Below are 27,914 nucleotides of genomic sequence, written 5' to 3'. Positions count from 1 at the left end.
TTTCGAACTCGGCCTAGATTTCATCAAGGATATCATTCTGACCAATATTCATGAAGATTAATTGAAAAATACAGCCTCTATCGCATACACAAGCTAAATGTTGACAGACGACAGACGACAGACGACAGACGACAGACGACGGACGACGGACGCCGGACATCGAGCGATCAGAAAAACTCACCTGAGCATTGCTCAGGTGAGCTAAAAATACAGCCTCTATCGCATACACAAGGTTTTTCTTTGATTTGACCTAGTGACCTAGTTTTTGACCCGAGATAACCCATTTTCGAACTCGGCCTAGATTTCATCAAGGCAATCATTCTGACCAATATTCATGAAGATCAGTTGAAAATACAGCCTCTATCGCATACACAAGGTTTTTCTTTGATTTGACCTAGTGACCTAGTTTTTGACCCGAGATGACCCATTTTCGAACTCGGCCTAGATTTCATCAAGGTTATCATTCTGACCAAAATTCATGAAGATCAATTGAAAAATACAGCCTCTATCGCATACACAAGGTTTTTCTTTGATTTGACCTAGTGACCTAGTTTTTGACCCCAGATGACTCATTTTCGAACTCGGCCTAGATTTCATCAAGGTATTTATTCTGACCAAGTTTCATGAAGATCAGTTGAAAAATACAGCCTCTATCGCATACACAAGCTAAATGTTGACAGACAGACAGACAGACGACAGAGACAGACGACGACAGACGCCGGACATCGAGCGTCAGAAAAATACCTGAGCATTGCTCAGTGAGCTAACAAGAGTTTTTAAAAGAAAGCAGTTCAGCAAATTTCAGAAAAGAACGTGACCTTTCCCCATATAGGCAAATATTGGAGTATCCAAATCTTGGTTTCATTTATTTCTAGTAACAAGTGACCTTGATCTCCCTGGCCAGGTGTAATGTTATCAGCTTTATACGTATATGGGCAAGCAATTGTCCAATAATTCCGTGAACCGGTTCGACGTCAAAAATTTAGGTATAACGATCGGTACTATTTTTCGAAAAATAAACTAGGTTTTATCAATTATACCTGTATTTGAGTGAAAAACATCAGATACCTGGCATAAACTAGTTTCGCTGTGAAACCAGGTTTTAGTTCAATAAACTAGGTTTTTCGATTGAACTATAACCGTCGTTATCCTAGTGTTTAACGACCGAAACATAGGTTTACGCGTGAACCAAGTTTTACGGCATGAAAACTATGGTTTATGAGTTTATCCTATGTTTGCTCGAAGAATAGGTTAGTATTTGAACAAAGGTTTTTACGTTGAAAAATCTGTTTTATCGACGTAAACCAAATTTTTCAGCTCGTAAACCAATATGTTCGTTAAAATAGGTTACGTTGAAAAATAGGTTCAAGTAAAACTATGGTTCACGTCGTAAACAGTTCACGTCCGTAAACATAGGTTCATCGGTAACCATGTTCATCCGAAATTCATTGTATTCTATAATCCTATAACCTGTAAACCATGGTTTACGTTTGATAAACTATGTTTCTCAATTGAAACTAGAGTTTCGGTCGTTATCCCTGTTTATGATCATTATCCTTAATGTTTACCTAATAAACCCCGGTTCACGCTCGTAAACCATAGTTTACGAACATGAACCTATGTTTACGACCATGAACTGGGGTTTTCAATCGTGAACCTACATTAACGAGTGTGAACTATGGTTCACGGCGTTATCCTATGTTTTCGCTCGAAAATATAGGTTAGTATTCGAAAAACCTAGTTATACATTCGAAAAACATAGTTTATCAATCGTTAATCCTAGTTTTTCAGCCGTGAACTAGTGTTCACGTAATTATTGGACAATTGGCTTGCCATATTGTTACAAATCGATAAACATGGTTTTACGAAGGTAAACTGTAGTTCACGGCAAAAAAACCTGGGTTCACGCTGTAAAAATAGGTTCCGACCAAAAACATAGGTTTACGGTCGAAATTAAAAGTTGATTTCTAACCCTTAATAAATTTTTGTAAACCGGGTTTTACGTTCGATAAACTGGTTTCTCGTTAACTATGAATTTGGGTCGTTTCCTTTTGGTTTACGCCGTAAACTTGGGTTACAAAGGTAAACCCCTTTTACAAGTTTGAACTTGGTTTTTTGCGTTTCCCTTTTGCTTGAAAAAAAGGTTTGTTTTGAAAAACCTGGTTTTTGTTTGAAAAACCCTGGTTTATCGAATGTAACCTAATTCACGCTCGAAAACCCAAGTTCAGTCCGAAAAACTAGGTTTCTTGGCGGTAACCCTGTTCACGCCCAAAATTCTTGTTGATTCTATAATCCTAATTATAAACTGTAAACCAGGGTTTACTTTGTAAACTGGGGTTTCTAAATTTGAATATGAGTTTGGTCGTTATCCCATGTTTGATCTTATCCTATGTTTACCTCAAAAAACCCGGTTCACGCTCGAAACCCATAGTTTACGAACATGACCTTGTTTACGACCTGAAGGGGGTTTTAAATCGTGAACCTACATTAACGAGTGTAAATTTATGTTCACGGCGTTTTCCATTTTTTCGCTCGAAAATATGGTTAGTTTCGAAAAACCTATTTACATTCGAAAAACATAGTTTATAAATCTTTTAATCCTATTTTTCAGCCGTGAATAGGTTCCGTAATTATTGGACATTGGCTTCCATTTTTTTACAAACGAAAACAGGGTTTACGAAGGAAAAATGTATTTCCCGCATAAAAACCCAGGTTCACGCTCGTAAATTAGGTTTAGACCGTAAAAATAGGTTTCGGTCGAAATTGATAGTTGTTTCTAATCCTAGATATCAATTGTAAACCATGGTTTCGTTCGTAAACTAGGTTTCTCGTTGAACTTGAATTTCGGTCGTTATCCTATGTTTCGACCCTAAATTGGGGTTTCAAAGGTGAACCTCGTTTACAATTTTTTAAATATGGTTTATGACGTTTTTCCTCGTTTTTGCTTGAAAAATGGTTTTTTTTTAAAACCCGGTTTTTGTTTGAAAAACCTGGTTTATCGAATTAAACAAGTTCACGTCGTAAACCCAAGTTCCGTCCCTAAAAATAGTTCGGCGGAAACCCCTGTTCCCCCCGAAATCATTGTTGATTTTATAACCTTTATTCAAATGTAAACCATGGTTTCGTTTTATAACTAGGGTTTCTCAATTTAACTATGATTTTGGTGTTTTCCCATGTTTATGATCATACCTATTTTACCTTAAAAACCCGGGTTTACGCTCGTAAACCATAGTTTACGAACATGAACCTATGTTTTTCGCCATAATGGGGTTTTCAAAACGTGAACCTACATTAACGGGTTGAACTTGGTTCCCGTTATCCATTTTTTTCGCTGAAAAAAAGGTTAGTATTTGAAAAAAACCCAGTTATACTTCGAAAAAAAATAGTTTATCAAACTTAATCCAGTTTTTCAGCCCTGCTATGTTCAGTAATTATTGGGCAATTTGGGTTTCCATATTGTTCAAAACGATAAACTGGTTTTTCGAGGTAACTGTAGTTCACGGCCATAAACCTAGGTTCACGCTCGTAAATTTAGGTTCACGACCGTAAACATAGGTTTACGGTCGAAATTGATAGTTGATTTCATAATCCTAGTATATCAACTGTAAACCATGGTTTACGTTCGATAAACTAGGTTTCTCGAATTGTACCTATTTGAATTTCGGTCGTTTAATTACCCATGTTTACGACCCTTAAACCTTGGGTTAAAAAGGGTGAAAACCTCGGTTTTAAAGTTTGAACTGGTTTATGAAAGTTACCTGTTTCGCTTAAAAGAAAAACAATAGGTTTGTATTGTGAAAAACTGGTTATAGTTCGTAAACCTGGGTTTTTCGAAACGTATTAAACCTAATTACGCTCGTAAACCAGGTTCACGTTCGTAAACTAGGTTTCCCTCGAAGAACTATAGGTTCGGTCGTTATAACCATAGGGTTTATAGACGTAATTAATGTTTACGCCGGAAATTCATTGTTGTTTCGATAACCTAATTTTATCAACCGTAACCTGGTTTACATTTCGTAAACTAGGTTTCGCGATTGAACTATGAGTTTCGGTCGTTACCTATTTTTTTTACCGATGTTTATTTCTATGTTTACATCGTAAAAACCGGTTCACGCTTGTTAACCTAGTTTTTGAAATGTGAACTATGGTTTACAAAGTGCAACTGGGTTCAAATCGTGACCTGATTTTAACAGCGTGACTATGGTTCAAAGGCATTTCCTAAATTTTTTCGATCGAACATATAGGTTATATTCAAAAACCTTGTTTACATTCGAAAAACCTAGGTTTATTCGATCGTTAATCAACTAGTTTTTTGACGTGAACTAGGGTACATATTATTACATTGGTTCCATTATTGTAGCCTCATTTATCTCTTAATCCTAACTAACTATTTCAGAACTGTTTTCTTCAATTTTTACATTTATTATTCTAAAAAGGGGAAAAATTTCAAAACCTTAAAAAATTGAATAACCAGGACCTGAAAAAGGCGAATTTCAAAAACAAAAGTGCAGACCATGGAATCAGCCTGCAAGATCTTGGTCTGCACTGGTCACAAACACTTGCTGCCAGCAGGCAAAGTTTCATAATTTTTGAAGGTGCGATGTATTTCAGCAAGAAAGTAACTGAAAATATGTTAACACATGACGTATTCAGACAGATTTCGCAAAAGCTAAGTGCACCAGAAGTGAAGCTAAATCGTAGATGGAAAAATGGATTACTGAATGGCTGAGCTAGATGGATAATGGCTGAATGTATGGATTGGACGCATTAAAACTATACACATAATTTCCCATGATACACTTGATATCAACCATTCTCATTTCAATTTGAAAAGATTGATTCTGACAGTAGAATTATGACCTTCATGTTGTGTCATGGCACAGTTCCATATTCAGAATATTCCATGAACAGGACCTGCTAAGGATGAGATTTCACTATGCATGTGAGTTTATGGAGTAACATAATTTAGTCTTGATAAAAATTGTCACTGCAAGTGAATGCAGAATTGCTATGCAATACAGTCTACAGAGTCCCCTATCGGAAAGTGATTAATTATTTCAACTGCAGAAAAAACCTAGTGACCCGACATCTGTCAAGGCAGTATCTTGAGGACATGCAACTGTTAATTCCTTTAACATCTACACTCGAAACCCATTATAACGCTACTAGATATACCGCGGTCCTCGGTATAACGCTGTATGGCCTTGGCGCCCAAATTTTAGAGGGAAAAAAAAAAAAAAAAAAAAAAAAAAAAAAAAAATCCGCGGATGTTACTTAATTTGATCATAACCAGCGTTAAAACTACAAATACCTGTGTACTATGACCCAACGATAACTTGATATTTACAAACATGACTATAAATAGATTAAAATGGAACATAGGGATTTCAACATTTCCCTATTATGTTACAATCTAAATATTTCCAGGTTTTGTACCAGTTACGAATTAGCTCAGTGGTAAAGCATACAGTCCATTTTCAACAGATTTTTTTGCCGTGTTGGTTCGAAACTCAGCATCAACATTTAATATTTTTTTTAATTTTCATTTCACTTTTGCATAAAAATTAAGATTCCTTCATGAGCTCTGTGACAACACGACAGAGGTATCTAAAGGCGAGATGGCAGATCAGAATAGTTTATTACATAACAAAGAAGATATTGATTAAATGCATGCACAAAGTCATGCAAATAATGAACATACCAGTGTATTATATAAAGACATATATAAAAATACAAGTATGCCCACGGACAGAATGTCAAGCCCACCAGCATCTTTGACCTCTAAGTGTGACCTAGACCTTGGACCTAGGGACCTGCTTCTTACGCATGACACTCCGTCTTATAATGGTGAACATTCGTGCCAAGTTACATCAAAATCCTACCATGCATGAAGGAGAAATGCTACGGACAATCTTTAATTTGACCTTTTAGATAGAAATATGGGGTTTGCGCATGACACGTATTCTCATTGAGTTAAACATTAATGCGAAATATGAAATATGAAACAAGATTGGTCCATGCATGTCAAAGTTATGGTTCGGACAAAATCGGACGCACGCACGCACGCACATACACCGAAAATGGCGTGCTCGACAACAAACCACCAAGAAAGAAACAAAAATACGGAAGCAAAAATGAAAACAAATAGGAAAAAAATCTGAAAAAAAAACAACCCTCGTGAGGATTCGAACCTACAAAACGATTTGCTTACACCCAATTATTATCTGCATTTTACCCAACTGAGCTATGTTGCCATATACTTAGTGGGTATTTGAAATGAAAGAAATACTAATATTTACTTGTCAAGTAATGTGCAAGCATTATGAATGGTTATTTCACCAGTTATCATGAATTAGGCTCGTCCTCTCGTTTCGGCGGGAACCACGTTATCACTGGGGATTAATACTTTAACACTTTTACATGACAACTGTCACAAAAATTAATAACCATCTGCTAGCTTACTTGTTTGCGTATCGCCTTTGTTAAAGTTTCAATACATGTAGATATGTAACAATTAGGCAATCAGTACCGTGTCAAAATTAGATTGTTTGCATAACAAGCGTGTAACATTGGTCAGTCAACTATCAAACCGTTTAAGTTTGCACCAATTCAGCAGATGACATGATCACTTGAGTGAATAAAAAATTGAATTTTGTTATAAACTGCAGCCGTTTTTCGTAATCATCACACTCAATTCATCGGAAATAACGAAGATTCGACGCACTGAAAGCCTTACTGAGAATGTGCTCCCTTTTTAATGTCGTATATCAACAACAGTGATTTAAAAATTTTCTATCTTATTTATCGATTTCCTTCATATAGATCTATTCACAATTAATTTTTTTAAGACTGTCCGCGTTTTTTCTCTTTTAGTTACATAAACTCCAGTGCAATTGCAGTGCATATGTAATTCTCACGACTGCGCACTCCTCACACAATGTTATATATGTTTACTTCCGGGATACACAAATCCAATTTTCTTTTATAATCACGACAAAATGAGAAGATGACACAGCATTATAATTCTTTTAATGTATTTTTCAGTAGCATTTAAGGTAAATAAATGTCCCGTTTATACGATTCTTATTTCTTATTAACATAAAACTGCGTCCAAAATACGTTACCGGTGGGTGGGGTATTGCGTATACCGCTGATACGATCAACCCGCGTTATAAATTTAACCCCGCTAGATCCGCAGGTCTCGAACCTTGGACCCCGACGACAGCGTTATAGCGGGGTCCCAGTGTATTTATATAACACATAAATAATAATAAAACATATAACAAAGATATTTTCAAAAACATTTCATTTTAGACTGGTGCCAGAGTAAAAAGAGAAAAAAAAAAAATCTTAATGAAACATTTGATCAAATTTTGATCTCCAAGTGTGTCCTTGACCTTTGAGTTACTGGCCTATTGTGCATGATACATCATTTCATTATGGGAGACATTTGTGCAAAGTAATATCAAAATTTCTTGACAGCTGGCAGATCACATTATGTGTGGCTAACAGACTGATGGACAAAATAGCAAATCGAATGATGGATGGAAAATGTGCAATCCTATAGGCCTAAAACTTGTTTTTAACCAGAGGAGGTCTAATAACAACCAACTAAAACCTCAGACATAAAGTATCTAAGAGTTCCTTAAACTTTGGTGTGAAAATTCTGTTAAGATTTCTATATTCAGGATTCTAACAATGCAGATGCTTTAATTTTGAAAAACAAGTTAAAACTAGAGCTGCTTTTGAGAAAAGCGAATGTCTCCCACAACTGCCTGAATCATCTAAATAGCAGGTCAGTCTTTATATACTGTTTACTCACTACAATTCAAGGGCCAGAACTCCAAAATGCCTGGATCGATTTGGCTCATTTTCGAACTTGTTCGAGGTCTTATGGTCAAATATGGTGAAGATCGGATGAGGAATGTTGGACTTAGAGTGCGGACAAAAGCAAAAATGCCGATTTTTCGGTAATTCAAGGGCCATAACTCCAAAATGCCTGGACCGATTTGGCTAGTTATCGAACTTGGCTGAGATCTCATGGTCAAACACATTCTGATCAAGTTTGGTGAAGATCTGATGAGAAATGTTCAACTTTAAGTGCGGACAAAAATAAAAAGGCTGATTTTTTCGATAATTCAAGGGCCGTAACTCCAAATTGCCTGGACAGATTTGGCTAGTTATCGAACTTGGCCAAGGTCTCATAGTCAAACACATACTGTTCAAGTTTGGTGATGATCCCATGAGAAATATTCGACTTAGAGTGCGGACAAGTGTAATAAGGCCGATTTTTGGTAATTCAAGGGCCGTAACTCCAATATGCCTGGACTGATTTGGCTAGTTATCGAACTTGGTCGAGGTCTTATAGTCAAACACATTTTGTTTAAGTTTGGTGAAGATCGGATAAGAAATGTTTGACTTAGAATGCGGACAGGCTTTGTGACAGACAGACACACAGACACACACACAGACTGGAGTAAACCAATATGTCTCCCACACCACTGTGTGGTGGGAGACATAATTCTTTATGTAAATGTATTCTGTATAAAATATCAGCTCTGTTACATTTGTCTTCTCTGGGACTTTGAAATATTATTGCATGCAAAATATCAAATTATTTCCAATATACGGAGACAAAAGGGCATGCTTCAATCGCTTTTCATCTGAATCATGTGATACTATCTGAAAATGTTCTTGTAACCAAAACATTAGTATTCCAAACACTACCTCCCATTTCTCAGGAGTGACACATTTGCCTGACTCATTTTCAGGAGGAATCAGAACTGCAGTATTAACATGATAGACAAACTGGTGAAACTTTAATGACAGTGGCTAAACTCATCAATATGGAAATCATCCAGACAGTCCTGATTCAAAGTCTCCCATCAAATATCACATTTAGGCACCAGGTAGTTCATATGGGCACAGCACAAATAATTTCATTTGTACTGGTCAGTAAAAGATATCCTATGAAATGATCCAAGTCACAATGCCTTTGGCAAAACGAAAAAAAAAGAACCTCATATCTTTAGTAACAGTAACAATCTTCTACCCTTATTACCATAAGAGGTGTATGTGTGTCGAGGGGGGGGGGGGGGGTTATCACTGAGGACTTTTTAAAGAGATAACTCAAAACTCTACCAAGTCTAAATTTAAATCTGAATAGCGATTACTAAATTATGGCCCTTGAAAAAGGCAACTGGACATAGACAGATGGACAGGCAGATTGAGTACTACAGGACTTCTGATAAAAGACATGGACCTACACTTCTTTTTTTAAAAGTTTTCTCACTTACTAAACAAGATATAATTACATTTTAATTCAGAAATGTTTATTTCCAGCTGAATTACCACAACACCAATCCTGAAAAATCCCAGACCTTAAAATATATCTCCTCTTCTAGATGAAATATTTCCTCCTGTCGGAGTCCTGTGGGGATCCGTAGAAAACAAGAACTGATCGTGGACAATTTAACAAAGTAAATAATTCATGGAGCACAGAGATTAGGAAATAGACAACGTAATTTTGTACAAAGTAAGTACTATTTTCTTGGAGTTAATCACACACATTTGCCTCAAAAAAAAGTTTTATCAGTCCAAGATTTTTGTAAATTATTCACTCCTGGCCTCTAATCAATCCTTCCTTAGAACTGTTTGGGTCATAAAGACAGACTTTATTGCTCTTACTGCCTTCTAAAGACATTTTATTGTCTAATTTTGGCCTTGTGAAGTTCACAGAAGATGATTTATGTTCAGGACACATGAATACAAGCTAAGAATACACAAAGCTGAGCAGTAAAGTGGAAGATTCAAACAAGAACAGTTACTGTTTATCATGATCTAACACGGATGAACCGAAGAACATATTATGAGAGCATGACATTTGTGAACAAACAACAGCATGACCTCTGTGAACAAACAGCATGACCTCTGTGAACATACAGCATGACCTCTGTAAACAAACAGCATGACCTCTGTGAACATACAGCATGACCTCTGTGAACAAACAACAGCAAGATCTCTGTGAACAGCACCTCTGAGGAGCAAGGGTCTCCCTAGAGACAAAACTATTTTCATTCCAAATAAACCTGAGCTCCATGCTACTCTACAGATGTTGTGTTTTAATCAGGGTTTCCGCTGCAATCCGCCAAAGTCGCCAATGGCGAAAAAAATAAAAAATTGGCGAAAAAAGTTTTTGCTGTAAATGTATTTTTTATAATGTGTATTTCTCTGTCTTAAGTACTCTCTGTCTTGCCTAAAAAATCAATATTACCCGCGGGCGTTTCCGTTCATGATACACAATACACAGCGTGTCACCAAGCTAGGGATTAGCGATTCGGCATCAATTACACAAGCTGCCACGTGCCTCTCGATCTTTGACGTTAATTTAAACATGCGATAAACCAGTGACAGCTTTGGATGTAGAACGCGTGACGTATTTTATCGGCAAAATTATTAAGCTCCGCCTTTACATGTGTCATCGCTGGCGTGGTAGTAAACAAATGAGTCATGTTTCACAGCCTGAATTACAAGACACTTACAGCTGATTTATACATGTTTTAACAAGCGGAATCACGAAAGTAGTGTCAAAGTAGCCATTTCTAAGTTATATTCTGTAGCAAAACTTCGGAATGAACGACTGACGGGACATCCGCGATAAATTCCAATAATTTTTAAATCATGATCGTAGATTGATTTTGGCAAATTCCAATGAAAAACTGCGATAAACAAGCAGAAATCAATGGTAAAAATTAGCTCTGGCCATAGAAAATAAGTTATAAATTTTCATTTTATAAATAATGCTAGTCTTGATTGCCTTTTTTTTGTTTGTCACACATTTTCGCGACCCCAATTTCCGATTAATTTTGGTCATTCAGAGAAGACCTACCTATGCAAATGTATTTTTTAATTTTTGCTGAGAAGTACCCTGCTATTTTGGCAAAGGAATAATAATAATATTTTCTCAAAATTTAGACCAAGAAACACACCAGAGGCCACCATTCCATACCTCTATTTTATCATTTTTCCAGAGGGAAAACCGTCTGACCCCCTCCCCCCCCCCCCAACTCCCCCACACTCATAAAGAGGATACTAACCCATCCTTTACCTCAAAATTTTGGACCTTAAAATGCACCAGAGGCCACCATTTCATGCCTGTATTTCAGAATGTTCCAGGGGGAAAGCCCCCTGACCCCCACCCCCTCATCAAAAGGGTACTAACCTCTCCATTATCTCAAAATTTTGAACATAATGCACAAAAGGCCTTCATTTCATGCATTTCAAAAATTTCCAAGGGGACAGCCCCCTACCCCATCCCCAATCCCCCAATAATAGTTTTACAATCAAATAATGAAAAACTGTAAAAATGACAAATTGTTGCAACATGCACAGTGTGTTGGAGAATACACCAACTGGACGCCCCTCCCCCTACGTGTCGTTGACTTCGATATTTTGTGGCGGAAAAAAATTGGGGCCAGTGGAAACCCTGTTTAATATTTATTACACATATTATTACAATATCAAGATATTTGGGATGACATATCATATCTGCTCCCAAACTGTTTTTGTCACAGTAATACCTGAAAGGATCAACAATACTCTTCAGCGGAAGTTATTGCAGACATGATATTCATCAAAATTAAATCTATTACTGGTAAGTATTGCCTGCTTTATCTGCAAGTTTGTCCACTTTTTCTATTTAAAATTCTTAAACTGAGATAATTTTTTGCTTCTTTTAACCATGAAATAGTCCATGAAGTATTTAATTAACCCTATATCCATGCTATGTATTATTCGTCTGAATAACAAACCCTACCAAAACAGACAGCAAAGATTTGCAGAAAATGTACAAATTTCAAGTTGATCGATGGAGCGTATTTGAAAGCGATCTCAAATACCCAGGTTCAAAATTGTCAATATCACACTTGCAGTTATTGCAGGCGTGATGTACCTGCAAATGTTTGAAATTTCTTTCTTCTTCATGAATTTTCTTGACAATCTACTTAGTATCATATATATATATATACACTGTACTTTAGAGCAAAAACCTGGTGAGGATTGCTTGTTAAAATTTGGCCATTACTGCAGACTATTGTCAAAATCCACATAATACCAATCAGACTTGAACATGTGACCAACATTTTTCAAGTCAATGAGAGTATGAATCCACAAATCAGGTTTAACCTTTATCATGCTAAACACTATTGATTCTGCCTTTGCGACTAGTGTAGATCATGATCAGCCTGCACATATGTGCAGTCTGTTCAAGATCTGCACTGTTTGCCATTCAGTCAGTATCTTTCAGGTAAGCACCCCTTTTAACAGTTAATGGCACTGTCCAAACTGAAAGATGGATGAGTTCATTATAGAAATTTAGCAGGGTAAAAATTAACCTAATAAATCTAATCCTAAGACCTGTAAACTTGCATATATTTCCAGGCATCCCTCTGACAATCCGCAAGAAACAATTTTTGTACATAGAGAAAATCCTAGTATACAAACCTTCTCCCTCGGTCTGCAGTGCACGTGTGGTGCATCAAACAACAGGGCAATAAGCGCTAAGACTGTAAATGGCAGCATTGTCATAGTTCAGCTCGGTGGTGTGTACACCAAATTATAACACCATTATATCACATATGAATCTGAAATATAAATCACAAATATAACAATTGCATTTAAAAGTTAGAACTACTTCCTGCTGAGTATATTAAATACTGGTATGAGACTGGCATGTTAAGGAGCAATAGCTAAACTAAGTATGATCATTCAAATACATTTACAAAATCAAAATCTCAGCGTTATCCATAAAAGAAATCTCGTTCTACAGTATCAGCCACTTTTTCATATCCTTAGGACAGCTGACACATTATATAATCTTGCTAGGCATACGTATGTTTTTGAAAACACAGAAAAAGATGTCAGACAACCTTCAGCTTTTTCCGGAAGTAAAGAAAATGAAAGTACACAGGCTAAACTTGAAAACGAAAGTTGCATTTGCATTAGTCTATAGTCAGTGTTCACGCGCAGGGGACACCCCATCTAAATGTATGCGCATGGACTTCTTTTGTTTTGCTAATGGGGCGTCATTTTCAGCACTTTCTAACGAATTGAAAACACCTGGGCTTTAGCGCAACATGTCAGCTTTTCACCTACGAAAAAATATTTGCACTCGAATAAACAAAAATCCCACAGGGGTCTGTAATAGAGCAAGCTAGGGTATATGGAGATTTTTGTAACTTCATCAAATTGTTCAAAGTTGTCTAAAAGTGTCAGTATATGCCTTGGATGTCAGATATTTCCGTATTTGAGAGCTGCAGATATAAACATTTCAGAAATATTTTCAAAATAAAATTTGTGTAATAAATGTTATTTTACGGAAGCGTGAAAGGGCCATCAGATGTTAATATGTTTTACTGTGTTACTGCCGCGGAAAGGATATCAGACCTGAACATCACCAAACTACAGAAAGATACAGTTGCTAAATATGAAAATTAAACAGCAAATAAACATGTTTATAATGCTACCAAATAACTGTCATTTAACTGATACATCATATGCCTTCGAGTCCGGAAAAGGTCAGAATTCCAGACTTAAAAGTGTAAAACATGTTCATTTTTATGTACTTGCAACATTGTCTGAGCCCAAAAATTGAAAAATAACTAAGTTTTTCTTTGATTAACCATTTTTTCCATGAGTCGTCATTATGCAATTTTTGACGGATTGCCATCTGCAATTAAATCTTTGTAAAGAACTTAACATAATGACTATTAAGAAATCAACATGATTCATTCGCAAAAAAAGAGAACATGAATTGCAAAATGAACTTCTCACAATTCTTGAGAAGAAAAACATTGTCTTTACAAACATTTTAAATGTCCAGTTCATGTTTAAACATACTATCTCATACTATTCTGTGCCACTAGATACTTAAAATACCACTTAAATAAAATTGCCAATCGCACAGAACTAAAAATAAAACAAGAGGACCATGATGGTCCTGAATCGCTCACCTCTTCCCACATGACCCAGTTTTGAGTATGACGTCATTTTTTTGTATTATTTAACATAGTGACCTAGTTTTTAAGCTCATGTGACCCAGTTTTGAACTTGACCTAGATATTATCAAGATAAAAATTCTGACCAATTTTCATGAAGATCCATTGAAAAATATGGTCTGTAGAGGTCACAAGGTTTTTCTATTATTTGACCTATTGACCTAGTTTTCGAAGGTACGTGACCCTGTTTTGAACTTTACCTAGATATCATCAAGGTGAACATTCTCACTAATTTTCATGAAGATCTCATGAAAAATATGGCCTCTAGAGAGGTCACAAGGTTTTTCTATTTTTATACCTACTGGCCTAGTTTTTGACCGCACGTGACCCAGTTTTGAAACTGACCTAGATATCATCAAGGTGAACATTCAGATCAATTTTCATGAAGATCCATTGAAAAATAAGGCCTCTAGAGAGGTCAAAAGATTTTAATAATTTTAGACCTACTGACCTAGTTTTTGACCGCAGTTGACCCAGTTTCAAACCTGACCTAGATATCATCAAGATGAACATTCAGACCAACTTTCATACAGATCCCATGAAAAATATGGCCTCTAGAGAGGTCACAAGGTTTTTTCATTATTTGACCTACTGACCTCCTTTTTGAAAGCACGTGACCCACTTTCGAACTTGACCTAGATATCATCAAGATGAACATTCTGACCAATTTTTATGGAGATCCATTCACAAGTATGGCCTCTAGAGAGGTCACAAGGTTTTTCTATTTTTAGACCTACTGACCTAGTTTTTGATCGCACATGACCTTGTTTCAAACTTGACCTAGATATCATCAAGATGAACATTCAGACCAAATTTCATACAGATCCCATGAAAAATATGGCCTTTAGAGAGGTCATAAGGTTTTTCTATTATTTGACCTACTGACCTAGTTTTTGATTGCACGTGACCCAGTTTCAAATTTGACCTAGATATCATCAAGATGAACATTCAGACCAACTTTCATACAGATCCCATGAAAAATATGGCCTTTAGAGAGGTCACGAGGTTTTTCTATAATTTGACCTACTGACCTAATTTTTGATGGCACGTGACCCAGTTTCGAATTTGACCTAGATATCATCAAGGTGAACGTTCTGACCAATTTTCATGAAGATCTTGTGAAATCTATGGCCTCTAGAGAGGTCACAAGGTTTTTCTATTTTTAGACCTAATGACCTAGTTTTTGTCAGCACGTGACCCAGTTTCGAACTTGACCTAGATATCATCAAGGTGAACATTCTGACCAATTTTCATGAAGATCTTGTGAAGTATTTGGCCTCTAGAGAGGTCACAAGGTTTTTCTATTTTTAGACCTACTGACCTAGTTTTTGATGGCACGTGACCCAGTTTCGAACTTGACCTAGATATCATCAAGATGAACATTCTGACCAACTTTCATAAAGATCCCACTAAAAATGTGACCTCTAGAGTGGTCAAAAGCAAAAGTTTACGGACTGACGCACGCACGGACGACGGACGCTGCGCGATCGCAAAAGCTCACCTTGTCACTTTGTAACAGGTGAGCTGAAAATTCAAAACTGCTGAGAATGATGTTAAACCTAGTTACCTGAAATTTCAGTGCTGGAACATCATTGCTAATGCATTAAAACAACAGTTCTTTCAAAAAGGCATTGCACAGTCCATAAGTGTAGCCCCTTCATCAGGCGGTAGGACGTGTAAAGTATCCATCGGTGATTATGGTATTTACATTCACAGAACATTACGAAAAATATTATAACCTTCATTCGGATTGTAAGGACATTCCCGAGTAGATACAAAATTGTCTTAAACCAACCCGAAAGATAACAAAACTGGCTTATACTAAAAAAATCGGGCGTGAGGGACTTTAGCGCCCGCTTTTAGTATAACAAATGGAGCACAAATGATAGCGCCCGCTTTTAGTATAACAAATGGAGCATAAATGATAATTCAACGATCAACAACGTTACTGAGGTGAAAACTACAAGATTTGTGTGAGAAAAGCAATCATAAAGTGAGTTTGGAAAGGTTTCGACGGCCGTGTCTCACCACTGTTTTTCAATAAGTTTTTTACATCGAAAATCATTGGCCCCGGGTTGAAAGTCGATGATAGACAAGTAATCTTGCCACAACATGGACGTACGCGTTATGGATATAAATCAAGAAAAACACACTTACTCCAAAGAAATTTAAAATTTCTGTGACACATGTAAACGCTTTTCCGCCATTTTGCACCGAAAAACACATTTTTCTCGCTTAAACCACCTATGGATACTTTACACGTCCTGCCCCCTGTTCATGGCCTTTTCCAGATTTCAAGGCAAATATCAGTATACTGACAATCAATTCATAGAATAATATACATATTTTGTAAACTGTTAAATTTTCATGCACAGTAACTTTTATTTCTCTGATCTAGTGAGGTTCAAATTTCTTGCTAGCATTAACATTTCTCTCACAAGACTAAAACAGATACTGATGGTTTATGAAAACATCAGCAGCTGTTGGTACTGTTCTGTGCTGTGAAGTGGACAAATAGGACAGTAATCAAACAAAATTATACTAACTGGTAAAATAATTATATTTCAGGCTATTATACAGGTTTTTTTTATCAGGTGGGGGAAGGGGCCCAGGCCTGTGATTTTGGGGAAAAAATAGCTCGGTATTTGGGCAAAAGGGAATAAAAAACCTGATGAAAAGTCAATTTTGGGGAAAACTACATGATTTAAAAGAAATTTTCTGAAGGGAAGCCTATAAACGGCCCCTTTTATAGACGGAAAAAAAAAGTTATAGAAGGGGATATCTGCCGGTATAAGCATACTGCTTTATGATGATTGTATCATGGCTTATTGTATTTTTAATACATTGCAGCAAACTTACATGTGCCTCTGTGTGTGTGTGGGGGGGGGGGGGTTTATATGTGTCTAAAACCAAAATGGTAATTCTCTTGTCCTTTTCGTAGTTGGCAACTTCTTGTATTTGGCTTGAGTCATATTGAATAGTTTGGAATGATTAATTAATCATATGAGCAAAATCTTTTTATTTCAATTGACATGATTTCACTTTCGACTGCAGAAATATGTTATCTTCAATTTCAGTTGCAAATTAATACAATTTGGCAATAACAAGCAAGCACCAAGAAGATTACAATATAGCACTATGCATAATACACTGTGACATGGCGCATTACGACATGAGACTTTCTGCAGCAACTGTATGTCAGTTATTTTAGCCCATTAAATTTTCATTGTTAAAAGTTAATTATAAAAGGCATGAGAAATTAATTATTAAACAGACTTTAAAATGCCGTTTAAAGGCGTTCCCTCGAGACTCTGTATATTAGATGGGCGAAATTTTTCCCATTAATAGAATTTCTTCAAACTTTGGATATTGAAGGACAATCATCTAAGAAACAAAGATATGCAATAAAAGTCATGGGTCACCAGTACTGAAAAAGAGTTATCTGCCCTTGAAAACAGCATGTTCCCAAAATGGTACTTTATACTAGTATGTGCTGTAATCATTTGAAACTGAAACTGCAGTAAACATTTTTTTGCAGTTAAGGATGCCTATGATTATAATACAGTATGGATTAACAGTATTTACTCATTCTAAACTCGATCTATTCAACATACAACATACATTTAGTCACCGAACGTGAAAGGGACAAGTTCAAATTTACACAGGCAAAGAGTTAATACACAATTTTTCATTATAAGCATTAGACTACACTGTCCTAGCAATAGCATACTTAAGAAATAATAAATATGTTCCTATATTTTATCAGTTAATAAAATATGGGCAGGAGTTTGGATGCGTAGTAACTAAATCACGAGTGCATAGCACGAGTGATTTAATTATTCGCATCCAAACTCCTGCCCATGTTTTATTAATTGATAAAATTATTGGAAAATATTTATTATTTCGTTTCTAACAACGCAAATAATTCGCATTTTACAGTACTACATTTTCAGCATAATACGTCATTCGGGTCATATGCTGTTACAATTTACCCCCTATGGATAGAAAGTGTTGCATAGCTAATGGAACGTATAGATATTTGTTTCTTTTTTATCAGAATTTTGAGAAGTATTTATAAATTAGTAATCTAACAGCTCGCAAACTATTTATGAACAGAATCATCAAATTAGGCAAGTTGACCCTGTGTTACGAGTGACGAGCTTAACTTTTATATGACGCCACATCATTATGACGTCATACTTTATGTCATACATTTATGACGTCACCGCTGAATCATAATTGAGCTAACTGAATTCGCTCGTAGAGATCAGAACGAGTTTTACGGTCCTACACATAGGTCAGTATGACTTTTTATCATATTTATGTTTTTGAAATGCTGTTTTCAACCGTTTGGACCTGAAATAATTCGTATGTAATGGAAAAGAAGTAGAATCTCTTATGCCACAATCATAGGGGGGTGAAATGTAACAGCCAGCCTGGGAAAGTAAGTGGGACATGGAGTTCAACCCCTCAAAATGCACTGTTATGAACATAACAAGGTAAAAAAACCCTTTTAAATCAAAGTACACACTCCATGGCCAAGTCTTGGAAACAGTTCCTGATGCAAAGTACCTTGGGGTCACTATATCCTCAGATCTAAATTGGAATAAACACATCAATTTAGTCACGTCCAAAGCTACCCGAACACTAAACTTCATTAAACGAAACATCCCATGCAAGAACCCAAAAGTTCGAGAAGTAGCTTATAAATCACTAGTCAGGCCACAGCTAGAATATGCTAGCTGTGTTTGGAACCCTTACACCCAACAAAACATCCACCAGATCGAAATGATTCAGCGGAGGGCAGCGCGATGGGTAAATCATGACTACTCCCCTTACAGCAGGGGTTCCACTAGACCTGAAAACCCAAGAGTCCCAGGACCCTTGGGGCCAAATTTTGAAGGGTCCTTTTCCAAAATACAGGAGTCCTGTCCCAACACGTCCATATAATTGACTATATTTTTTTATTTAGTAATACGTAGATCTTTACCTAAGAAAACAATAAACCCAAGATCATGTTACAGCATAATAAAAATGTCAGTTTCAGGTCATATAGTCTCATAATGTTAACTAATATTTATCAAAATTCATGTTATTTTGATTAGGTTTTTCTTCTATATTTCATTTAATTTTTAATAACAGAACAGTGCTATAACACTCTATAAAAATGTATCCAAAATGTACTATCCGGATACTGGTACACTTTCGGAATGTCATTCGAAAGTAGTTTTTGCTCAGTTTACTTGGCCAACTAAGCTAAATCAGAGATAGTTCCTCAAATAATGATGCTACTTATCATTAAAAACTGCATTGAAAGTAATTTCTTTTTATGAACTTTGGAAATATGTTGTTGTTGTTGCATATGACATCGGGTGTAATTAGACTCGTGAACGGACATTCAAAACTTATTTTTGCTTTCAAAATTCATCAAAATTTGTGAAGTTCCTTGTTGAAATTACGGTATGATCACTGGTCTAATTTAAAGTTGGCATGAAAAAATCTTGCAGGGCACTTTTCACATGCTCGGTAATCAGCTGCTTACGATAATTTAATAACTGGCGCCTTTTTTGACAGTACACAGGATCAATACTCTTTATCAATTAATTTCAACACTTCATTGATTCTTCTTACCTATGTGCACTAGCCGTGACGTAACTTGCTGATAAAAAAATCAGCGAGGCATGTCTACAGGAGAAAGGACGGGATTTAGCAGAAGATCAACTGCAGGAGGGCATGACCGCGAGTGTTTATTTTGGAATACACGTGTCTATCGTGGAAATAGTTTTACTGAAGGAAATGAATGATAAGAGAAAGGATTATCAAAGGTAAATGCCTCCGGGTCCTGAAGGACGCACAGGCAAGTATCTTGCCGGGTCCTTTGAGCGTCTTTTGAAAATCTCCCAGGTCCGGACCCGGGGTCCCGGGTCAAATGGAACCCCTGCCTTACAGCAGTGTCACAAACATGCTAGGTCAGCTGAGATGGCGTACCCTTGATGATAGGAGATCTGATTCACGCCTCCTTATGTTCTACAAGATAGTGAATGGTCTGGTTGCTGTGCCACTCCCCCCCTATGTCAGCCCCCCATCCCGTCTAACAAGACATATGCATCCCCACTCCTTTACTCAGATCCTCACTCCCTGTAATTACTATAAGTACTCTTTCTTCCCAGCCACCATAGTACTTTGGAATGCCCTTCCAGTACTTGTGCAAGCCCCCACCTTGAATCAGTTTAAACAGGGTGTGACCAAACTTGTACACAATGCTTACCATGATAGACCTGTTTTTAAACTGCTTTTATCTGTAAATCCTTCTTGTTTTTAACACTATCAACTGTATTTATACTGCAATACACACCGTGTATTACTTTTATCCTTCTATCCAATCTACTTTTAACTTCTTGTACAGGCGCGCAGCTGCACATAATACTCGCAGAGAGGAGCGCTGCAGTATAAATAGATAGACAGATAGATAGCCAACCATATTTTATCGTAGACTCATGTATAGGTGATTTCGCTATATGTTTATACAGCAATTGCTGCGGATCGTGTTAGAAATAAAAAATAATATAAAGGCAGAAAAAATTACAGCCTTGTATCATAAATATAAAATGCCATGATACAAATGGTCATTAAGCAGTATGCATGTACTGGCCGATACCCCTATCCACAGACTAAAATATAAATCTGTGAAATTATGCCGTTATTTTAGAACTGATGTCGTATTAGATCTAAGCTGGAACAACTGATACGGGGACTGGAAACCGGCATTTATCTTATCTTATGCTGTCGTCCAATCGAAGCGTATGCCGTAGGTTATTCTGCTATTACTCAAACACTTACGCCTTACAGTTTAACTCGTCCTTTCAGTGAAAATCTGGGAAAGCATTTGTTGAATTTTTTGTTGAAAACAAAAGTTCTGCCATTAAATTATTGCCTGCATCTGTTTTTAAATGGAAAATATCTACATTAATGTTACTTTTCGCCCTGTGAAAATGGCTAAATCTAGACTTGTCTTACCCAGAGAGAAAGATGTCGTTTTTTACATGATATTTGCCTTGTTGATTCAGAGTATTTAGAACAAAAAAATTAGGACATATTTTAATGAAAATAGCAAGTCAAAACTGTAAACTGTTGCCTTAAAATATTTGTTTATGATATTGCTCTTTTCTTCACCATTTAAATGAATGTTAAACCTAGATGATTTTCTGCAGTTTTATCTAAAAGTTCGGAATACTAAATGTAACTTCGTTGTCGGCCTTTTTAAAAAAATATTGTTATTTTAATGTAAATACATTGTATTTTTCACACATCAGTTTTAAGATTAAATTTATTAAACTAATTTTTGGAGTTTAAACAACAATTTCGTTTGAAACATTCCCTACGTTCAAGAAGAATGTTTGTTTCTGTATGTAGAAATCTGACATTATAAACAATAAGTAATAGTTATAGTATGTGTGAGAGTGTGTTACCAGGATATATCAGAGCTAGGGGTACATCGAGGGTATTTTTCTCTGTACATATCGTCGAGGCCGGTAGGCCGAGACAGATATGTGAAGAGAAAAATAACGAGATGTACCCCTAGCTCTGATATATCCTGGTAACACACGAGCACTACATATTATAACTGTTTTATCGCATAGTTTATCATTAAAATTTATATATTATTTTCATTTAAATTTGTTTATTATTATTTTTACTATTTTGATTCCCTTTCTGCGCCTCGCTGACTGAAACACTAAAACTTCTGTTTTAGAAAATGTGTTCCCCAGATAAAAGTACCCAACAAATTTCTGCATTGGTTTTAAATATTTGCATTTCATTGGCCAGACATATTGTAAAACTTGTTGTTTTGTTTGTAAAAAAAATCAAAGAAAAGAAACATTTGAGAAATCTCAGAATTTCATATATTTCATGTATTTCTGAATTTGGCAATAACTATCAAGTTTTTGAAATATTCTAGTTTATTTATTCTTTTACTTTATAAATGTAGGTGTTTGTGACAATTCTTTCTCTGTGAACTGTAAATTGGAGCTAAAATCATCTTTTCTTTGAAAGGAAAAAATTATACTCCCTTGATAGGACCTCACTAGAGAAAAAGTGTTCCGATATATATCGGAACAGTTTTACTGCGCTGATATATATCGGAACACTTTTTTTCTTATGAAACTCCATAGAGATTTCCGTGTTGATATATATCGCAACAGTTTTGTAAGATATCAGCACAGTTTTGTAGTAATAATGTGTGTTACTATGTATAACATGCTGCAAAGATCAAAGGAAAATTGCAGCACTATGCGATAATTATAATTATGGCTCTACAAGATTAAGAAAAGTGTCAGCTTTCTGTTATTTTCCTTTTTTGTAATTCAAATCCAACAAAAACCGGCCCTTTGATAAAGGTTTGAAGTTACGTGGTAAAATATTTCTTCAGGGAAGTGAGCTTGAGTTAATTCATAATAATTAAGCATATCACCACATGCAGTCGCATGCTGTTTTTGCTTCAGAATCCCTTTAGATCAATCTCTGATCATCTAATTATCGCCACTTAACATGTGACTGGTAAACCCTTTGAACAATAAGTGTTATAGCTCCATGATTAACATGAGGTAATATGCTAATTACACGCTAATCGATAGTGGCGAAAACAAAATATCGATCACTAACGACTGGTCAAGATTTACAGGTATGGACGACAGCATAATACAGATAAATGTATTGATTTATACGGAGTTTCTACTCCCCGTATTAGACCTTCCTGATCTAAGTAGAATGACCACTAAGAAATGTAGCAAAACCTATCTAAATTTCTCACGCAATTAACGAAACACCAATTTGGAAACAAGGCTGAAATTCCTACAAGTTGACAGAATATTTTACTATTTCCACAAGTATTGATGTTAAATTGTTCGACAAGCATGCAAGATACCAATTTGATGTATTTGCAACTCTATACATTTGTTCTAACCTCTTGACAGTCTTGTTTACAAAAAAGGTGTGCAAATTATAAAAAATCTATATAATTTCCTTCTGACAGTCTATGAGAAGACAATGAACAACAAGTTCCAATCGATCGAAATATTATCAAGCCACATTTTACCTTCAAGTTCAGAAAACGCCGGTGAATCAATTATTCATCCAATTAACAACGATTAATATTTTAATATGGTATAACAAAATATTCATTAAAAATATAACATTTTACTCCATATTACAACATAGTGTAAGAATGTAACAAAGCAATGACACAAAAATCGGCGACAGACAAATAACATCCTTACCAATTTGACATTTTCCGTAGTAATGCGCCAGCTGCTGTATCTGGACTATTCCATTCGGTGGAATGGGGAAATCGATATTTCGCTTTTTTAACGTATGATTATCTCCCTTCGTCATCGTGCGCATTGCAGGTGTGAATGAACTAAATTTTACGAATTAAAGGGTGGAAAAAAGGACTTCATAGTGTTGTCATATACTATCCATATTACAATTATGAATCATTACTCCATGTAACATTAACTATAGCTTGTCGAACAGAGATATAAGAGATAGATTGTTCATGTCACTTTTGTTTGATACAGAAGTTGAATAGCATCGGTAAATACTACCTGATCCTTTTACACTAAACTGTCAAAATTACAGCCACATACAGTAAAATTAAAACAAAAATCTCTATGCCCATTTCAAGCAAAATAATAGTGTTTTATAATATTTTCGCCATTTCGCCAATAGTTGAATGTGGAGAAATGCGATGGTTATCTAATCAAAAGTACTCTTTTTTTTATCTGAACGGAGCATTCAACCCATAAAAGAAGTAGTCCAATAATAAACTGGAGTAAAACCCGACTATCTATCAAATATGGGTTGAATCTGAAAGTAAATGTAAAGAAAACTTGGGTATTATACTCAACAGCTTTTCTAACTCCACACCTGTGTTTTTGTTTATATCTCTGCCAAATTTTGACAGATTTGAATGAAAATCGGACACATTATTTAATTATCAGTTCAGTTCAATAAAACATACCAGTGATATCATCTGTACGTATATTCCTTGAGCCATGACAATTGTAATAAGGTAACCCAAAAATAACAAATAAAACACACAAAATGAATGCAACTGGATACTGGTCTCTATGTGGCAAGTAATGCAATCTGTGGGATTAAACAATTTTGCGGCAAATATTACAATCTTCAAGGGATAGAATATGATCTTATCCTGACAAAGGATAGTATTTTGTAAGTGTGCATTAATAGATTATCAAATTTATATTGAGAAATGTGCTAGAGATTTTGCCTACATTAGCGGTGCAATATCAATCCGCAAAAACATGATGCAAAGCTTTTCATCATTTTGTTGTATATTCATTTTACTGATAAAATCATACATATTTTGCTTGTTTGGCTGAGAAAATTTGAAAACTATCGAGGTTAATCAGTTTCAGTTTTTCATTAAGCAAATCGGCAAGTTATTTGCCTTTGGCCATTAACATAAACAATACAAATATGGCAAAATACAAGAAATTGTAATGTACTTCTTGATTCCACGACATCTGTTATTGTGGTGCCATTAGTTACATCACAAACCTGATATGAAATTAACATGCTGAAAATGAAAAGATTGACCGATGTTCCATTTTCAACTAAACAGAGTTTATAATAATTTGAATTTCATCAAATCCATAGGTTCAAAGTGTACTGTTGTGATTTGGAATTTACTAATTACGTAAAAACGTTTATTTAAAAATCTAGGTCAAAATTTGACATATGTTTACAGTAACATATTTCTGAGAAGAACAAATAGGCTATAAATTTAGCCATGGTATTTATCCAACCATCAGTTTACATTTAATCTAAATAATGATAATCCGTCCGTTCTTGCTGGATTTAGGAGAAAAGCATCACGGATTCTTACACTTTATTAAACAATTAAATAGGAAAAACGAATAACTGTAGAGGGGCCAATCGCCTAGCTTTAGGAAAGCCTTCCTAAGTATAGGATATGTGTAACCCTGTTGTAATAACGTTTGGTTATATGAAGATTTATATGACTAAAATCATTTGAGTTTGAGCAAGCTCTTGCAAACCGGGTACGTTGTGATATATAGACACAGTTATGATTTTGCTCAAGGAAAGGAACATCTTTGTCCATGTGGAGGGAAATTTTGAACTCGTCTCCTTTATCATATATTTTTGTTACGAACTTACTATCCACAATTGTTAAATGTAAGTCCCAAATTGATGCTTCTAAATCTGAGATATTAACTTTGTTAAGTTTTAATTCTTTTTAGTAAATTGGTTTTATCATTTGTGAAAAATATAGGTTGTCCATATCTAAAATACCATCAAGGTACTTAGACTCTTCCGCGTGTTTATACTACATATGTATTACCTGTATTGCTAGACAGATCAGTGGAACAGACTAAAAGGTACTAAGTACCTCGAGGTTTCATTAAAAGCTTTAATACTGTCAAACTGTGTCTCAGTGGTCAAACAGAGCATAAACTATTGTCCTTAACAGTATAAAAGTAAATCAGCGGTGAGCTGGGCACAGTTAGTCCCAATAGGGATGCCTATTACTTGTCTCTATGGTTTATTGTCAGAATTAATAAATATGTAATCGAAAAGAAACCACGACGCTTCACATACCTGATCGCTTCTCCACAATGTGTATTTGTTGAATTTATTTTTAGATAAAAATGCCGAGCTTCATTACATGCCAAACAATTAGTATTTTCTTTTGCAAATGTTTCTTTTTTCCGTTAAACCACAGGTATAGTGAAAGTCATTTATTTGTTTTTATTGATTGTGTCTGCCAATAACGTAATAAAAAAAAATGATCTTACCTTTATATTACAAAAAAAAATAATAGATTATTTTAAATGTGCAATAACTGTTAGTAGATACAACATAAAACGGGATGAAATTAAATCACTGTGTTTCTTCTACAGTGAATTTTAAATTTCAATAAAAAGTTGTATAAACACCTTTTTCATGCTTTATTTTATTACATTGAAATGTACATGAGTATTAATCTTATACATTTTTTCTTTACAATATTCAGAAAGACGTAAAATAAAAATCTAGATATGTATCTCTTAAAGATCAAATTTGAATGTGTGCACATCTCAAACAAATGTTCACTATATTCTGATTTAAATTTAATCTGAATAAAATTGACAAAAATGATTCATTTTTATATTCATAAGTTTAAAGTTGTTAACTAAAAAAGCAACAACATATCGAACTCGACAAATTAAACAAAACGTTTTCTTTCTAAAATCTGGCAAAATTTGTAATATATGGATAGATACATATAAATAAAAGGTGCCAAAAATGCAGATATACGTTTTTAAACTATCATATATCTTATCAATAAAAATGGTAATAAAATACACTGTCACTTATATAGTTAAAGGGTTGGTTGACTTTCCAGTTAACAATAACCCATCTTTATTGGAAACCATACTGTGAAAGTCATTATCCCCCAACTTTGTTAACAAAGACAGAAATGAATTTTCCCACTGCTAAGATCCAGGCCTTTAAGACCAAACTGTTATGAGATCAAGTGGATGTTTGGTGATTTGTGCACTTCGTTTTTCTGCCTGACGGAAGAGGTGGAGGAGGACTTTGTTACATGCAGTTCTTTAATCCCACCAGGACTAAGATGTTTTGATTATTGTCTTCTTGCTTGTTTCGTCTGGTCTTTAACTGTTGATATTGATGCTCTCTTTGAGTTAAAGTGCGTGTTTGGTTCGTAAGGTTTGCTTTTTATATAGATTTAGAAATGCTGTTGTGTGTTTGACACTGAAAGTAAATTTATGGTTTGTAGTAAACGAAACGTAGCATTCTATCTATCTTCCAATTAGTCAAACCCCTGCTGGGGATCTAGACTTGACGCGCGTCAACCGACAAGAAATTAGTAAGGTAAGAAATAAAAAGATGATAAAAGATTGAAGGAAGGTTGGTTAAAAACAGATAAAAAACAGAGCAGGTATATTATGGAGAGATATGTTCAATCTGGCTTATGGCCAGACTGAACTCAGGGCCAGACAAGGTGACTACGTCCGATGGCAATACATTTCAGTGGACAACGGTTCTAGGGAAAAATGAGAATTTATGATAATCTGTTTAGGTCTGGATATATTTGAATGCTAAGGAATGACATGAACGTGAAGATCTAGAGACAGGGACAGGGACTAGGTAGTCTGGAAGAGAGATGGGTACCTGTTGTTCAAGATGTTGTGGAACATGGCCAGGCGTTGTTCTGCGAAGGTCAAGGTGTCTCCACTGAAGGGAAGCCAACATGTCTGAAACCCTCGGCATTCGTGTTTGATCCAGCGGGCAGCTCTACGCTGTACGGCCTCCAGTTGGTCTATGAGAGTTCCAGTGTATGGGGCCCAGACTGAAGAGCAGTACTCCAGTTGAGGCCTTACAAGTGTCATGTATGCTGTTGACTTTAGCCCTTCTGAGTGCACTTTGATGGAAGCCTAGTGTTTGATTTGCTTTTTGTGGTGATATTTTCTAAGTGATTTTTCCATGTTAGATCATTTAAGAGAATGATGCCAAGATACTTTGCTGATAATACTGTTTCGAGAATTGTATTGTGCAGGATGTATTTTGTGGGGATCGCTGTTTTTCTTTTTGTGATTTGGATGATTTGGCATTTGGATGGATTGAATTTCATGTCCCGTTTGGATTTCCATTGTTCCAGTTGGTACAGGTCGTGCTGTACATGTAGAAGACCAGAGTGAGATACTACTGTCAGAGAGAGATAGATAGCTCTATCGTCAGCAAAGAGCCGGACTTTAGAAGAGTGAACACAGTCAGGAATATCGTTTATGTAGATAAGAAATAGGGGGGTCC

General features: G+C 35.6%; 1 protein-coding gene across 3 annotated transcripts in view; it reads right to left on the bottom strand.

The window, feature by feature from the left end:
- Window positions 1–23,449, bottom strand: part of LOC123563512 (follistatin-related protein 5-like) — a 95,607-nt gene extending 72,158 nt beyond the window's left edge. Inside the window, exons 1-2 of one of the 3 annotated variants that reach the window (XM_045356351.2) lie at window positions 23,333–23,449; window positions 12,502–12,641 (exon numbers count right to left, since the gene is read on the bottom strand). In XM_045356351.2, coding sequence (XP_045212286.2) covers window positions 12,502–12,585 — 84 coding nt within the window. In that variant the 5' untranslated portion in view covers window positions 12,586–12,641; window positions 23,333–23,449. Of the gene's footprint in view, window positions 1–12,501; window positions 12,642–23,151; window positions 23,295–23,332 lie in introns of those variants that run through there. The other 2 variants (XM_045356350.2, XM_045356352.2) reach the window with 2 other exon arrangements.
- Between the last annotated feature and the right edge of the window lie 4,465 nt (window positions 23,450–27,914).

This window comes from Mercenaria mercenaria, chromosome 2 (assembly GCF_021730395.1).
Source record: "Mercenaria mercenaria strain notata chromosome 2, MADL_Memer_1, whole genome shotgun sequence".
NCBI classification, from domain to species: domain Eukaryota; kingdom Metazoa; phylum Mollusca; class Bivalvia; order Venerida; family Veneridae; genus Mercenaria; species Mercenaria mercenaria.
Note: the sequence above shows the minus strand (reverse complement) of the source record. Positions and strands in the feature narration are given on the sequence as shown.